The sequence below is a fragment of the Pteronotus mesoamericanus genome, unplaced genomic scaffold (genome assembly GCF_021234165.1).
Source record: "Pteronotus mesoamericanus isolate MK-2021 breed Mesoamerican mustached bat unplaced genomic scaffold, CSHL_Meso_final contig_317, whole genome shotgun sequence".
Lineage (NCBI taxonomy): Eukaryota > Metazoa > Chordata > Mammalia > Chiroptera > Mormoopidae > Pteronotus > Pteronotus mesoamericanus.
In genome coordinates, this window is record NW_026555133.1 from 4,749,965 (window position 1) to 4,767,663 (window position 17,699).

The window sequence follows — 17,699 nt, forward strand, 5'->3', positions numbered from 1 at the left end:
CTGGTGCTGACTCATCCCCTGTACAGCAGCCACCTGGCTCAGGCAGACCACTCCTGAGTGGCAACAGCATGAGAGGACACAACAGCCCTGCCCCAAGGGGGGGACTCTGCCCTGGCCCGGTGGTGCTGAAGCCTGATGGCTGGCTACAGAGTGGCAGCCACAGATAGTACATCCCTGGTTAAAGAGGGCGCAGAGTGATCTAGAGACACTTGAGGAGAGACTGGAGATGGAGGCTTTAGGGAGAGAATGGAGAGCGTAGCTTGCAGGATCCTGGTGCTGACTCCTCCCGCACACAGCAGCAGCTAGCTGGCTCAGGCAGACCACTCCCCTGAGCAGCAGCAACTTGAGAAGACCCAATAACCCTGCCCTCAGGAGGGAACCTCCCCCACCCTGCGGTGCCCAAGCCTGACTGCTGAGTGCAGAGTGACTAGATTAACAACTGAAGAAGAAACCTACAGACAGTAGATTCCTGAAAATCTTGAACAGACTGCCTAAGGTCAGACAGAGTCAACATCTGACATTATCAGAGGCAGATCCAGAAATTAAAAACAGCGTTCTCCTATCATAGAAGTTCACACCACAAAGTCAGGAAATAAAGACAGATCAATTTAAGAAGCAGAAGCAAAAAAGAAGAGTCTCACAAATAATGGAAAGACAAAGAGACACCCCCCAGTCGAAGAGAAAGGAGCAATCCCCACAAAGAGAACTAAATGAAATAGAGGCAAGCAAATGATCAGATATTGAGTTCCAAACAATGGTTCTAAGCAGCTCAACGAGCTCAGTGAGCTCAGAGAGAATTACCAAAAACTACAGGGAAACTACAAGGAACTTACTGCAAACTACATCAGCATGAAAAAGGACACAGAAATTATCAATAAGACACAAGAGAAAATGAAGAATACAATCTCTGAATTGAAGAACACAGTAGAAGGAATCAAAAGCAGGCTAGATGAAGCAGAGAATTGAATGAGTGGGCTTGGAGCATAAGGCAGAAAAAAGCTTATAGAAAGAGAAAGAAAATGAAAAGACTAAAAAAGAATGAAGAGGTGTTTAGGGAAATGCAGGACAACCTGAAATGTAGTATTATCCGTATAATAGGGATGCTAGAAGGAGAAGAGAAGCAAGGGATAGAGAACCTGTTTGAAAAAGTAATGGAAAACTTCCCTAATTTGAAGAGAGATAAAGTCACTCAAGTCCAGGAATCACAGAAGGTCCCATTCAAGAGGAACCCAATGAGGCCCACTCCAAGACACATCATCATGAAAATGGCAACTATCAAAGACAAAGAGAATCCTAAAGACGGCAAGAGAGAAAAAGGTAGTAACATACAAGGGAGCCCCAATACGGCTAACAGCTGACTCCTCAGTATAAACACTACACGCCAGAAAGGAATGGCAAGAAATATTCCAAGTAATGAAAAGCAAAGGCTTGCAACCAAGACTGCTCTACCCAGCAAGGCTCTCAATTAAAATGGAAGGTGAAATAATCCTATATAATCCTATATAAAAGAAGGCTAAAAGACAACTCCACCAAACCAGCATTGTAAGATATACTAAAGGGATTGCTTTAAAAAGATGAAGAAAAAGAGTCTATGAATACCCAGTTCCTTTCACAGTCGCCAATACTGGATATTACTAATATTTTTAATATTTATTAGTCTGTGACAATATGTTATATTAAGTATTACTTTATTATCTGTTGAAATAACCTGCTTTTGTATGTTTCTTGCTTATTTCTATTCTTTTTAAAAAGCTTTAAATAACTTTTTGGTATTCTTTATCCATTTTTTGACTAAATGTTTATAGAATTTTTTCCCTAAAAATGAAAAAAAAAACCCCAAAAAACTATTAACCCCTTTTTAGATGTGTTGCAAATACTTTCCTATTCTATTACTTGTCCTTTAACTTTTTTTATATGTATATTACTGTATAGTCTTAAATGTTTACTATAGTTATATTGTCAATATTTTACTTTATAGCTTCTGGGTTTGAATATTTTACTTCAGGGTAAGAAAAATATTTTTAATTTTCTCCAAAAACTCCTTAGATTTTCCATACGGATTTTTAACGCACTGAATATTTTGTGTATAATATGTGAAACAGGGCTCTATGTTTGTTTTATTTCAAGTAATAGTGGTCCATGCACATTATTTGTTGAATAAGCCTTATTTTCTCCATTGATCTGAAATGTCAGTTTAATGACATATTACGGTGTCAGATATATACGTTTGTGTGTAAAATGCTCATTTTATTTCACTGATCTACTTGATTATTTCTGTGCTGGTGTCATGTTGTTTTAATTGCTGAGACTTTATAATGGATTTAATTTTTTAAGTATTTTAACTGATTTTGACATTTAAAAAATAAATAAAATCAATCTGCATTAAAAAAAAAAGAGGAACATTCTATTAAAGGGGGAGGAGGGCTTCAAAAATATCAATATGCCATAAAAGGCAAAAAAGGAAGGTTGAAAGAATGTTCCAGATTAAATGACACTTTTGACCACTGAACATAATACCTAATTCTCAACTGGATGGTGTACAAGAGTATTAAAATATTGCCATAAAGGACATTATCAGATCAACCAACAAAACTGAAATATAGATGGTAGATTTATAAATAAAAGAATTGTTTCAATGTTAAAGTTACTGAAATTGCAAACTCTACTGTGGTTTTATAGAAGAATGTCCTTATTCTTAGGAACTGCACACTAAGGTATCTGGGAGAAAGGTCATTTGTGCTTTCAAATGGTTTAGGAAAAAAATATTTGTGTGTATACACACATACACAGCTACAGAATGCAAATAAGAATGCAAATAGTAGAAAATGTTAATAATAGGTGAATTTGGATAAAATGTACATAAGTATTCTTTGTACTTATCTTACAAACTTATAAATTTTAATTTACAAATATAGTTTTTTAAAAAAAGGAAATTTTAAAAAACCAGAACACAAAGCTGAATCTTTTCCAAGATATTCTTCACCTACAAAAATAGAATGCTATAAAATCCTACATAATAGCAGTGCTCAAATAATTTTCATGCCTATCTAATTAATGCATTTGCACATTAACTGTTATGTTAGCCATTGCATAAAGTTCAAATCCTCTAACACCCAAAGGATGATAAAAAATACAACCAGGCAAACAAAAGGCTTCACCAGTAATAACAACAAATGCTGTCATTTTTCTAACACATGGATCCAGATAAAATAATTTAGAAGTGCTCTGAAGCACCTATCCTCCAAATGAACATGATAATTGATATATTTAAGACACACTTAAGATAAGACTTATCCCAAATAACTTGTTTGTTTTGCTTTAAACTTATACACACAAAGGTCACAAGGGTAAAGAGTGCTATGTCAAAGTAAGACCCAGTTTTAAAATCAGACCAAACTGCCCATATCAATATTTAAACACTCCCAACAATAGTTTTAACCTGAGAATAGATCTTCCAAAGCTGTATTTTAATTTGCTACTTTATCCTTTATAAGAGAATATTAAAAAATGAAAACAGAGGAACTTACAGTTCATCTCGTTGTCTCTGGGACAGCACCATTTTGGCTGTAATGTCAAGCTTGTTTGATATAGTGGTATGTCCCCTCCTTTGGGAAATCGAAAGGCTTTGCGATCCCTGGATTTATAATTAAATATGCCACTGAGTGGCTTCCACACAGAGGAAGATGGTTCTTTTACAAGTGAATTCAACAAGCAACCAGGAGACAGTCAACAAGTAAGATTCATTCCACCTAAGGAAAAAGAGAGAAAAGATTACTTCTTTCACTTAGAATTTAAATTACTTCTAAATTATTACTTCAGTACACACTTTCAAAGATGAGGTTTACTGTGATGCTAATATTATTAGCTGACATTTTCAACCTACTGTGAAAAATCAATGCCAAAATATGTAGTATTTTATATATTTTAAATTATCTTCAATAGTTTACAGCACTATTTTTAGATTTATCCACTCCCAACCTGTACTTTATTAACCAGTTTCAATTCAATAAATTCTATAAAAATGAAAAAAACACAAATTAAAAAAATTAGAAAAATAATCTACCCACTCCCTACTATGTTACCCACCAGATATATTGATACTAATTTTATTTTTTCAAATATTAACATGTAACTTCTCTAGAAGACTATAATTTTCTCTTAAAGATAAAAAATCAAAAATTCTAATTTACAAAAAAGGTATAATCTGAAAAAATCATGACAGATGATTTCATAAACTGTCCACAAGCCAAAAGGGGACAACTGTAACTGAAGTAGCCTTTAAGATTAAATATTAGTCACCAATAATCTTAGAATAGCTTAATACTGGGTTGGCCCATTACATTTTTTCTGTAAGATGGCTCTGGTAGTGCTTAGTTGTCTTTAACGTCATTCAAAACAATTTTGTTGTATTATATTATTATATTGTTGACAGCTGCCACATCAGCATGCATTTAAAAAGATTATCAAAATTGGCAAATTTTTAAAAAGATTTTATTATTTATTTTTAGAGAGCAATCAAAGGGAGAGAAATATCAACGTGTGAGAGAAACACTGAGTGGTTGCCTCTCACCCATCGCCTACTGGGGACCTGGCCCACAACCCAGGCATGTTCCCTGACTGGGAGTCGAACCAGAGGTCTTTCAGTTCACAGGGCTGATGCTCAATCCACTGAGCCACACCAGCCAGGGCAAAAAGTGGTGAATTTTTCTGCAGCCATTTTATATTAAAGATGAAATACACAATATTTCAGGATATTATGCTTTGATATTTCAAGAAAGGTAAAAAACACAACCAAAATGCAAAAAAGATTTGTGCAGTGTATGGAGAAGGTGCTGTGACTGATCAAACGTGTCAAAATTGATTTGTGAGGTTTCTTAGTACTACTGATATTTTTGCCAAATAATTCTTTGCTGTGGGGCTCTCTTATGCACTGAAAGATGTTTATCAGCATCCCTGTCCTCTACCCACTAGAAGCCGATAGAAGGAGATAGCCAGCACACTCAAAATATCCAAATCAATCAAGTTATTGGTGAAAGGAAAAAAATGCGTCTTTATTCTACAGAAAAAACAGACCTTTTGGTCAACCCAATATTTACAATGTAAATAAGTAGTAATTTAATGCCCTCTTAACTAATGCATTTAATCAAGAAATAACTTAATATTATTTTACTTTATTTTGTGTCCTTCAGAATGTTTTTAAAAAAAAATGGAATGACCTATTCTAGATTTTATGTACTCACACAGGTTTTAACCTAGTTTTTAGAAAATATTACTTAATATTTCAGAGCCGTTTCTTCACACTTATAACATTATAAAATCAATTTCTATACAGTATCTAAAAAGTATGATGTAGACAAGAGATAAAAGACAAATCAAGCTTTCTTAAAGACTTTTTCTTCAAACCTCCCATTTTACAAAAAAAAAAAAGTCTGTCTAATCACATTGTACAAAAAGAGAGAATTTCTACTGTATTAAGGAAATTTACCTGAGATAATCTTACTTAAAATGCAGACTATTGGTATGTACAAAATTCAACTGGAAGGGACACTTCAAAGAAATAGAAAATCATCCTCCAAATGAAATGACATTAACATTTAATGAAGGACGTGTGGAACCACCAATATATCAAGACAAAACATGGACAGGAGTCAAAGAGTACTTCTTTAGTACCTTTCTCATGCCTCAGCAGACACTATTCCAGGCACTGAGGAATACTGGTGAATAAGGTAGTCCAGAAAAAAATGAAAGAGCAAACTCTGGTTTCATTTTATTTTTTTAAAGATTTTATTCATTTATTTTTAAAGAGAGGGAAAGGGAAGGAGAAAGGGAGAAAAACATCAACGTGTGGTTGCCTCTCAAGTACCCCCTACCAGGGACCTGGCCTACAACCCATGCATGTGCCCTGACTGGGAACCGAACCGGCAACCCTTTGATTCACAGTCCAGCGCTCAATCCACTGAGTCATGTTGGTTTTAAATGTGAACTCTGAATCAAAAAGTGAGTGCCGAGATGTTCCCATGGCAGCTGCCATTTTAATGGAAATCCTTCTCCAATGAGCAATTCCAGTAATATAATCAGATATTTATTTTACGATTTTTCCCCTTAAAATTTTTATTTTTTTATTGTTCAATTACAGTTGTCTCCATTTTCCTGCCACCACTTTCCCCTACCCCACCCCACCCTTTTTAAATATTTTTATTTATTTATTTTTAGAGAGAGGAGGAGGGAGAAAGAGAGGGAGAGAAACATTAATGTGTGGTTCCCTCTTGCGTGCCCCCTACTGGGGACCTGGCCTGCAACCCAGGCATGTGCCCTGACTAGGAATCAAACCAGTGACCCTTTGGGTCACTGGCTGGTGCTCGATCCACTGAGCCACACCAGCCAGGGCTATTTTATGATCTTTAATTATACTTACAACATGGTGGCCAGCTAGTTCAAAATGATACTTGAAAACCACTCTGTCTAAATCAGAGAAATATGACTGTCAATAATAGGAGATTGAGAATCAAACACGATGGACAACTCAGAAAACCATCCCTCTTTGGTATTTAGCAACTCCTAATTATTGAAGCCTCACTTTCTAAGCCTTAATTGTCACAAGGTTACAGAATCTAGGGTTGTATACACTCTGACAAAGGTCACAGTAGGGTAAGGATTACTTGATTGTGGTGATTATCTGAACTGTCTACAGGTTTCTATTAACTGAAACAACAGGAATCCACTGACAGAGATTTAATCATATAAACTGAAGTGAAAAACAAACATGGCAAAAATCCCTATTCTAATCAGGATAAAAATCCACTATATTATGTACATTACAAGGTCTTGTTTAATTATGGAGGCTGTTTCTCACAAAAAAATAAAATCAATGTAGAAGAATAACAGTACTGGAATACAAGGATGATCTAATAACAAAACAAGACAAACATATCATTGAATATATATTAGTGTACTGTGTAAGTTAATTTATTCATTCAACAAACATTTATAAGACACTATGTTATGTACCAGGCACCATGTGCAATGAAGAAAAAAACTTGGTCTTTACACTCAAGAAGTTACAGTCTACTGAAAGAGTCATCCAAGAAATGGGCAATTTAACGCGTGAAAAGTGTGACCAAGTATTACCGCATAGGGGGATGATGACTCACGATGAGGCTGAGTAGGTTAGTAGGGGCTTGATCACAAAACACACTCAGGTCTTTGCAATTTGTCCTAGGAACAATGGGGAACCTTTAGATGAGCTTTTAAGAAAAATCATTCTAACTTTTATAATGAAGAATAAACCAGAAAGACTAGAAAGGAAGAGACCAAATAGGCAGCTCGCAGTAATGAAAGTGTTAGGTAGATAATGGGGATTCATACCAGCAAAGCAGCAGCGAATGAAGAGAATTAGATGAATTTAAGTTATTTAATGGGAAAATATTATAGGGCTGGTGACTAGTGGGCAGCAAAAAAGTGAGAAAGGTCAGCCAAGGAATCAAAGATAAGTTCCAGAGATTTCTGGCTTTGAACTAAGTTGAACAGAAAATATATGAGGGGATGAGGAAAGTGTAATTTATTCCATTTTAGGTATGTTAACTCCGAGGTGCCTGTGAGATTTCTAGTAGGAAGTTGTACAAAAAAGTCAGCTCTGAAGAGAACCAAACTACAAAAATGAAGATTTGGTCCTACCTACCAGCTTAGAGGTAATACAACTGAAGCCATTAAAACATATGAGATTTAACCCATAGGAGAACGTGTAGAGCAAGATAAGCAGAGCCAGGCCAAGCAATGCCAACACTTAAAACACACATACCCTCCGAATCTACAATTGAGGCTGAGAGAAAGCAACTAAAGAAGTAAAAGTAAAAACAGAAGAGAGAAAGTAGAATTTCAAGGAGAGACAATCAAGAGTACTCAAAGTTATCCAACGATTAATAAGCTGAACAGTCTTAAATGGACCTGCTCCATTAAGTATAGAGCTCACTGATAACCTTAATAAAAATGGTATCAGTAAAATGGTTGGGACATGGTTTAACACAGCAAAAACCGTATTTAAATGGACTGATCCGTATAAGGAAATGAAGTAAAAAGATGGCATCATAAATAAGTATCTTAGAAAGAGATGGAAATGTGGAAAAGCTATTTTTCTGGTTGTTTTCTACTTCAACTAAATGAAATGCTTAAATGCTAAAAGGAGAAAAAAGGAAAAAAAAAAGACACAGGGAAAGTGGAGATACGAATTAAGAATTTTATTATTACCATTTTCACCTCCTAACCAACCAAAGGCAGACAGACAACTAGACATGACAGAAAGACATGATTTCTTGCCACAAAATCAAATCTGATTCTGTTCAAATGTCTGGCTCCAACTATCAATTTGCAAGAAGTAAAAATGGCAGAAGAATATGCTAAAGACACCATGGAATAACCAGCAATATCCAGACTATGAAAAGCCCTATAAAATAAATGACCCAATTTCTTAAAGTAAATTCCAAGAAAAGAAAAAGAGTTAGAAAGGGAAATTTAAAAGAGACAAGTGATACATCAAACACCTGCAGTTTATAAACCTTACTTTGATGTGGATTCAAAAAATTACTAGTAAAATGAACAAACCAGTGAATAAACTGGGGAAGTTTGAACCCTGGCTGGATGTCTGATGATATTAAAGAATAATTTTGAATTTTTCAAGAGTATTAACAGTATTGTGGTTATTTTTAAGTCTTTTAGAAATACACAATAAAAAATTTATCAGTTAGGCCCGGCTGGTGTGGCTCAGTGGATTGAGTGCTGGCCTGTGAACCAAAGGGTTGCTGGTTCAATTCCTAGTCAGGGCACATGCCTGGGTTGCGGGCCAGGTCCCCAGTGGGGGAGTACAAGAGTCAACCACACATTCATGTTTCTCTCCCTCTCCTTCCCTCTCTCTAAAAATAAGTAATTAAATCTTTAAAAAACCTTATCAGTTAAGTGATATGTCTGGTATTTGCTTCAAAAAATTTATCTTGGTTGGAACATCGTCTCGTACCCCAAAAGGCTGTGGGTTCCATCCCTGGTTGGGGCACGTATAAGATGTAACCAATGGATGTTACACTCTCAAATGGACGTTTCTCCCTCTCTCTAAAATCAATAAATACATCCTGGGTGAGGATTAAAAAAAAAAGAAACTGGGTGAAAAGAGTAGGGGGGAGATATATAAAACAAGAGTTGATAACTACTAAGCTGGGTAATAGAGGGTTCATCACACTATTCTCTAATTTTGTTTATGGGTCTGATATTTTCTATAATAAAGTTTTTTTTTTTAATCATAGGGAAATAATGAAACGAAGAGTTAAGGAAGGAGAGAGAGAAAGGAATGCGATCCACAGTAAAAATCTTACACATAAAGATGAGTCACCTTTTCCACCGTGTTGGAAAGAAAAGGATGCAAATGTTTTTTATATTTCAGGAAAATAGGAAATAAGGTCATTTGCTGAATAGGCAGGATAAGGAAGAAGGCATTAAGAGGCTTGAAATAGCTGCTATGGAGAACAAAGAAATGGAACAGGAAGAACATTTTTTTAGATGGAAGACTGAATTTTTGGTGTTACCAATGTACAAAGATGTCATTTTTTTCTTTAGCAAGTATGTACAGTCTGGCTGCAGACACAGAAAAGTTGCATATTTAGAGATCTAGGGTTGGGTTAAGGGTTTGCAAAGTTGTGTGAGATGAATGCATAATGAGAGAAGAAATAATGGATCAAAGAGCCTAAAATGCATTGTGCAGAAAGTGAAAACAGGAAAGGAAAATTGAGAGCCCTAGGGATCAAGAAAGTAGGTCTCTATAACCTGGGAGAACAGAGAATAGAATGATTAAATTTACGATTTTCCAATTTGTTGTTAACTGTATGTTAATAATGCTTTCATACAACTAGCTAAGTATTGAGGATACATGGTAAAGAAAGGCAATGGATATGATGAGCTCTAAATGCAGATGAAGAAAATATAAGCTTAAGTCTGTCATCACCTTTATAACCCTGAATAATTCATCTAACTTTTCTGGAAAGTAGGTAACATCTAAGGTTCATTTTAACTCAGGTTATTTCATCCTCCATCAACTTTCTATCTTTAATACTTAATTTTTTTTTGCTATCAAAAAATTGAGCTATCATACTTGAGAATATAATGTATCTTTCCAGTTACCTTTTAGCTTAGTATTTTAAAACGTAATTGCAAAATATCACATGACAACAGAAATAAATGATTCTGAAATGGAACAAAGGAGATACTCTGAATTATTTTGCAATTAACAATATATGAGCAACAGTACAAATAAAGGAGTTCTTAATCTTTTTTTTGGGAGGGGGGAGGTGTGAAGTCCATCGGATTCCTTTGAGAATGTAATGAAAGCCTAGATCTTTTCCCTCAAAGAAGCACTTATAAACGAAATACTGCATGCATTTTAAGAGGGTTCAGAAATCCTCCTAAAGTCAACATAATGAATGAAAAGACTTAACATTTTTGAAAAATATTTTGGCAGTCCTTCAATAATCCCTAAGTACTTGTATATATTACAAACATATTTCAAGAAGTCTCATTTATTCATTTGAATGTCAATATCCAGACATTAATTTTAAAGATCAGATCTGTGTTGCCTAAGCACTAGAAACAGAGGCTTCAGTATGCTTTTTGGAATGCAGAATTCTTTAGCATTCTATACTCTTAATATTATATCCACTTATCTGCTACACCAATGCTGCTCTCTTAGCAATGTTTTACTAGCTGGGTAAGTACCTCATCACAGAAAGAGAAAGGGAAAGAGTAAAAAAGAAAAGATAAAGAAAATAATATCACATTAAAAAATAATCTTATAAAACAGAATGGTGAGTGACAATAAATTCTTTTCATTTTAAGTTTCAATGTGGTAACATAGGTTTCACACTTACCAAAACAAACTTTATAAAATATTATTTCAGTGCTCACTTCAGCAGCACATAAACTAAAACTGGAATGATACAGAGAAGATTAGCATGTCCCCTGCACAAGAATAATACACAAATTTGTGAAGGATTCCATAATTTTTTTTAAAAAAGAAAAAATATTCGTTCACTTATGATCTATTTCATACGTTGGCCTTTGCCAACTAGGACTTTATGTAATAGAGGGAAATATCAGAAAATAAAGGATGTGTGTGAGGGAGAACATAAACAGTAGATGAGTATTAATATGCAAAGTGGAAATCATCAGACTTACTTATTATTAGATGTAAAGTAGGCATTTAAGGAAGCCACTAGTAAGTGGATGATTACCAATAGCACTTGCTCTTAGGAAACTGGCACTTGACAATGCTTTATTTAAAGAGGATCAGTAGATTATCTACCTTTCTTGAACAGCACATTTTAGAATCCCATTCCAAATACTTTCCAGATACAACAATGTGGCAAGGCAAGGCAGAAGCTTCTATCAATCAAGATTTATTGGGTATGTTTTCAGATTAGCTAGTTTTCAAGAGTTAAATAAAATCTGTTGTTTTCCAATCAACTGTATGCTTCATGATACTCTGCAAATCATCAGGATTTAAAAAAATTAGTTTCAATAAAACACTATATTTTCCTCAAAGTCACTAATGGCACATAAGACATTTTATTACTCTATATGACTATTCATATTACAGATATATCCCTCTTGATGTTTCCAAATATTTTTACCATCTTACCCAATTATCCTTACAGATTCTGTACACAATCCAATGAAGAAAACAAAAGCTAATCTGTCCTTAAAACATTTTTCTATAGAAAAATATTTGTCTATAATTTAACAAATTAAGATCTTGATTTGAGTTAGGCAAATAAAAGCTACTTTCTTAGTTATGCTGGCTACACATAGTTTAGAAGAATTAGATCAAAGTTTAAACAACACAAGTAACCAGCATCCAACAGAGAGAGACATAAAACTTGGTTATTCACATCACCTGTCTTAATGTTCCTAATAATGTTTTTTAGAGAATCAAAAAAGAATTAAACTGCAATATCATGTGAGAGATTACTGAGGTAAAGTTACAATAAAGTTAATGAGAATTAGGCAGAAATTGTTTGTTTATAACCTGTACATTTCTATTCTAAGGTGAATGTAACAGTTCCAACAATGTTCTGAATGCAAGACTTCCTTTATTCAATATTCAAAGCTTTATTTTAATAAAATATCATCCAACACTGTTATACAGGATTGGCAAAAAAAATTAACAATGTTTTATTTTCTTGTTTTAATTGCCATACTGAAATACTAATAGAGTTAAACCATATAAAACTGCCAATAATGACAATCACACAGGTTCAACCTAATACTTACCAATGGTATTTTAAGAGCATTAGCAAAGTTCTTAGCAGCTTGCATAAATAGCAGAACTGGGACTTATTTACAAAGCCTTTTTTTAAAAAATTTACTTTTAGAGAGAGAAGGGAGAGAGGGAGAGAAACATCAATGTCCAAGAGATACATGGATCTGTTGCCTCTTGCTCGCACCCAACTGGGGACCTGGCCTGCAACCCAGGCATGTGCCCTGACTGGGAACTGAACTCGTGGCCTCTCAGTTCGCAGGCCTTCACTCAATCCACTAGGCCACACACCAGCCAGGACGATTTATATAATTTTGATAAAAACTAAGCAAACAGAAAAACTCCCTCCCGTGATTTCATAGTTCTTTGCACATACATGTATTTAACACTTCTCACACTACACACTGTAACGATCTGCCGTAATGTCTCCTCAACAACTGTCCCCCAAAACTGCAACGTATTTATTCCTCATTGTACCCCTACCAAATATCATGGTAATTAACACAGAGTAGGTATCTAGTTGGTTTTTTTAGTCCTCACCCAAAGATATTTATTTACTTGGGGGTGGGGGGGAGATATCAATGTGAGAGTCAAACATCTATCGGTTGCCTTCTGTATGCCCTCCAACCGGGAATGGCACATGCAACCTTTTGGTGTACAGGAAGAGGCTCCAAACAACTGAGCTAGATACTGCTAGGGAGGTACCTAGTGTTTCCAAATGCCTACATAGGCACCACAGTAAAACTAAAATAAAAATTTATTGTATTCTCAGAACAAAAGATGCATTGTATCACTTTATTTTCTTCCTCTTTTCTTAAAAATTCAGAAAAATCAAAATCTGAAATATGGGCAGACATCAAAGTCCAGTTGCTTGGGGCTGATTTTGGTGTAATGCTTTCTCTTTTTAAAGATTGAACATTAATTAACATACTAGAGAAAGTATACCAATTTTAAAATCCTGTAGAAAAATCAATTGGCTGTCTTAATTTTATACTGAAACTTTAACAATAAAGACCTTTATTCATATTACTCTTCTGGTTTCCACTTACAAAAGCTACATTTTCAAGTGACAATTAGACAAACATAGCTCCAAGAGGCTTATAGATCTGATTTTTTAAAGTCAAAACTAAGTCACATACATGTACACAAATAAACTGCCTTAAAACAAAAAGAAAAAAGCTTGCTAATATTTCCAAGCATACAAACAATAATAGAAAGATATACTGTTGTTCTATGTATATTTTTAAACCATAAAGTATGGTGAATACTAATGCAGTTAGCCCAAAGGAATTACAAGGCAGAAATCACTGCCATTCTTAAGAAAGGGAACAGAGTTCTAAAACTGGTTATTTCATGGCGATTGTTTTGGAGATAACATATGAGATACTAAAGCAGGGGGAAGCGGAAAGTAAAACATAAGAGGGGCTTGGGCTAGGATGGAAGCAATTAGAATTATTTGAAAAAAAAAAGGGGCTTTATGGTCAAATTGCAATTACACAAAAGAACTTTTTCAGGGGGACACAGTTCACTAGTTGCTCTTGGAGAATGGCTTTCTCTAGGATACAGTCTTGGTCCTAAAGACAGATCTCTTGTTTACATCCAAAGACAACTGACCAGGTGTTACTTGACAGCCCAACTGGAAAACCTGCTGTATCTGAACTGAATTAATTTTAGTTTATACTATTACCCACACCAATGTCTGCCTCCAATGAAACAAATAACTGAGAAATAACTACATTCCCAGTGTCAATTATTCAATTTATTTACTGAGAATGTACCAGGTATCCAGTATGCAAACTAAAACAATGCATATTTGTGGACCATATATATAGCTTCACACATAGTTAACCTATGTGCCTCATCTATGGAAAGATACATGTGACATAAAAGCAATGTGTAGTCCCTTGCCATAAGAAACTTACAATATACATGAAGATGTAAGCTACACATACCCTTTCATTCATTCATTGACTAAGATGCTAGGGTCCGTCTATGAGGTTTTAAAATAAACAAACATGAATAAAATGTAATCCACCTCTATGGGAATGTACAATCTCGTTAGAGTGAAGTGGGAGGGTAGGGACTGGAAAAGAAAGTGACAAAGAGACTGTAACACAAGCTGAGGACTGACGAAGTCATTCTTTTAAACTCTTTTAAAAGAAAAAACAGAAAGAACTTTTCTGAATATAAGTCCCATGACAGGCCCTCTGACAGCAAATTGGATATGTACATGGAGGTTCAGATATCAACTTGGTCACTTACAAATTATGTGATTTGGGGCAAATTTTTAAACTTCCTAAGCCTATAACCCTATAAAGGGGCTAATATTGTCTCCTACCTCAGACAGCAGTGGTGAAGCTTTATGAGATAATCAGTGTTCAGGGCTTGTCTATCATTTTACTCCCCTCCATAGAGCTCAAGAACAGTGAAGATGTGTACAGATGGTAATTTCATTTTAAAAGCTACGACACAGCATGGTACCTTCTGCACTAGGTACATACACAAGCAAAGTAAAAGACTGTTATCCTAGTGTCCAAGGACAGAGAAAAAATCAGTTTTGCCATCACAAGGACACAGAAAATGAAGGTAGACTGCTCTATTACTATTATCATCAATCATCTTAATCACTGTCAAAATAATGATTTACCAACATTTACTGAGTATTACTGTGTGCTAAGTATTCTTCTAAACTCTTTAAATGCAATTAATTCGATACATCAGGAAAAAATTTATACAAACTACACAAGAGAAAAACTTGTGTAGATTACCAATTCATAGAAAAAGAACATTTCTTTCAGGTGAAAAAAATTAGGGATGGTTGCCAGGAAAAAGAATCTGGTATGCAGATGCAAAGGATAGGCCTGAGGATACACAGAGAAGAGAGGGAGTGGTAAAGAGTGACAAACAAGAACAGAAAGCATCTTCCCTTATAAGGCTGAATCACAGTATACCTGGCATGCAATATGACAAAGGATGAAAATATAGGCCAGGACACATTAAGTCCTTGAGTGCCATTTAGGATCAAACTAACATATTAAATACCATGTTTCTACCAACATGCCCTTTGCATTTTCACCACAGCTCCCTACAGACAGTAAAAAGTTGGCAATGGATTTTTAACAATAAAGTGACTTGCATTCTGACCGCTGTGGCTCAGTTGGTTGGGCATTGTCCTGCTAAGCAAATGGTTGCCGGTTCGAGCCAGGGTCAGGGCACAGGCCTGGGTTGAAGGTTTGGTCCCCAGTCAGAGCACCTATGAAGGCAACAGATTGATGTTTCTCTCTCACCTCTATGTTTTTCTCCTTCTCTTTCTCCCTCCCTTCCCCTCTCTCTAAAAATAAAAAATAAAATCTTTAAAGAAAAAAAAAAGGAAAAGAAAGTGTCAAGAACTGTGGTTCAGGAAAATTAATCTAATTGCTTTATGTAATATCCCACATAATTCTTCCCCCATTCTCTACTATGGCCAACAATACCCAGTTTTTCAATTCCACCCAGTCACCCAAGCTACAAATCTGAGATGTCTTCTAATATCTCCCTCTCCTCATCACAGTACTCATTTACAATTCCACCTCCCAAATCTTTTTCTCCAGTCAACAACTTTGTCACTACTGAATTTCAAGCACTAATCATTCTTTCCTCAAAAAGCTTCCTAAATGATTTTCAAACTCCAGTTTGTATCATTCACTGGCTCCCACATTAACTATATAAAATACACATCTGATCATAATGCTTGCCTTTGCTTGAAACTGATTTCCAAACGGCCTACAAACTATAGAGAGTATAATTTACAAATTCTATCAATCTGACTCACATGTACCTTTCCAGACTCAGATCCATGTGTACCCTATACCGCAATCCCTCTACCAAACTACTTTCCAGACCTTCTCCTTGTCGACTCCAATTTATTCAAGGTTCAGTTTAAATAGCATCTTTCCCAACTGTCTTTGGTGGGGTATTTGCAGGCACTGGAAAGGCCTAAGTGACAGGTATCATATACAATGTAAACCATATAATCCAGGACCCAAACTTTAAAACTACACTGAATTTCCTACCCATTTAATTATTTCATTAAGAACCTAGAAAAAAATCAGCCCTGACTGGTAGCTCAGTTGATCATGCAATGTTCCGCAAAGCGAATGGTCTCAGATTTGATTTGCAGGTTCAATTACAGGTCAAGACACAGGCCTGGGTTGTGGGTGCAGTCCCTAGTCTGACAAGAGGCAACTGCTCGATGTTTCTCTACCTCTCTTTCTCCCTTCCTTCCCCTCTCTCTAAAAATAAATAAAATCTTTTTTTAAAAACCTAGAAAAATTCAAAATCTAGCAAGTTCTAATTTCAATCAAGTTTTTCTCCCTTTTGTAAAACTGAATGACCAAAAATAAATAAATGAATGAATGAATGAATGAATGAATGAATGAATATTTGGCAAATCTAGAAATAGGGAGAGGAGCTAAGATTTATCCAAGGAATGAAGTAGTGATGAAATAGTCTGGCTATCAAAGTTTATTTCTTATATATGAATAAAAATGAGCCCTGGCTGGTGTGGCTAAGTGGACTGAGCACTGGCCTGAACCAGAGGATTGCTGGTTCAATTCCCAGTAAGGGCACATGCCTGGGGTCCAGGCCAGGTTCCCAGAAGGGGGTGCAAGAGGCAACCACACACTGATATTTCTCTTTCCCCCTCCCTTCCCCTTTCTCTAAAAATAAATAAAATCTTTAAAAATTATTTTTAAAAAATCAAAAACTGGATATAATAGAATTAACAATTTTTAATGTTTTTAATGACTCAGCAGTCACTGAAAATTTTTGCAGTATTACCATGGTGCTATTACCTTTATAATTACAACCTTAACATAAAGATGTAATATAAAAAACAACATAAAATCATTATTCAAGCTTTCTGGCTCTTCGGACTTGGGCTAAATGAGACTTTCCTGCATAACAATATGTTGTTAAAGAAAAATTTATCTTCACCTACTTAAAAAAAATAGCAAAGGCCTAGAAATTAAGAGAAATCAGACACTATTTTAGGCTGTTTTCATTTTTATGGAACTATCACAATATGCCCCCAAAGCCTCAAATATCACTAGCACAAGGGTCATCTAAGATCCAAAATACTTTAAAAATACCACTTTTAAAATGTTAGAAATAATACTTTATGTGGGAGTCAACCTTGACTCTTCTTTCTTCCTCTATATCCAATCAATTACCTTGATCTGTCAAGTTTACCTCCTCAATATTTGTTGAATTATTCTATTCTTACCATTACCTACCATAGTTTACACCATCATCTTTTACCTGAACTAATTTCAACAAGTCTCCCTAAATCCAGTTTTGGCCTGTTAGCATCTATTCTCCAAAGAGCCCTCAGAGTTATCTACTTAAAATACAATCTAACTATATCACT

General features: G+C 35.2%; 1 protein-coding gene and 1 non-coding gene across 2 annotated transcripts in view; one reads left to right on the forward strand and one right to left on the reverse strand.

The window, feature by feature from the left end:
- The window catches only part of PAFAH1B1 (platelet activating factor acetylhydrolase 1b regulatory subunit 1), a 67,825-nt gene that overhangs the window by 42,142 nt on the left and 7,984 nt on the right, over positions 1-17,699 (reverse strand). The window contains exon 2 of the mRNA XM_054575893.1: positions 3,528-3,749. Within this exon, the coding sequence (XP_054431868.1) occupies positions 3,528-3,559 (32 nt within the window). The 5' untranslated portion in view covers positions 3,560-3,749. The remainder of the gene's footprint in view (positions 1-3,527; positions 3,750-17,699) is intronic.
- Positions 10,934-11,040, forward strand: LOC129072396 (U6 spliceosomal RNA). Its single transcript, XR_008529346.1, has one exon. It is a non-coding gene; the product is annotated as a U6 spliceosomal RNA (small nuclear RNA).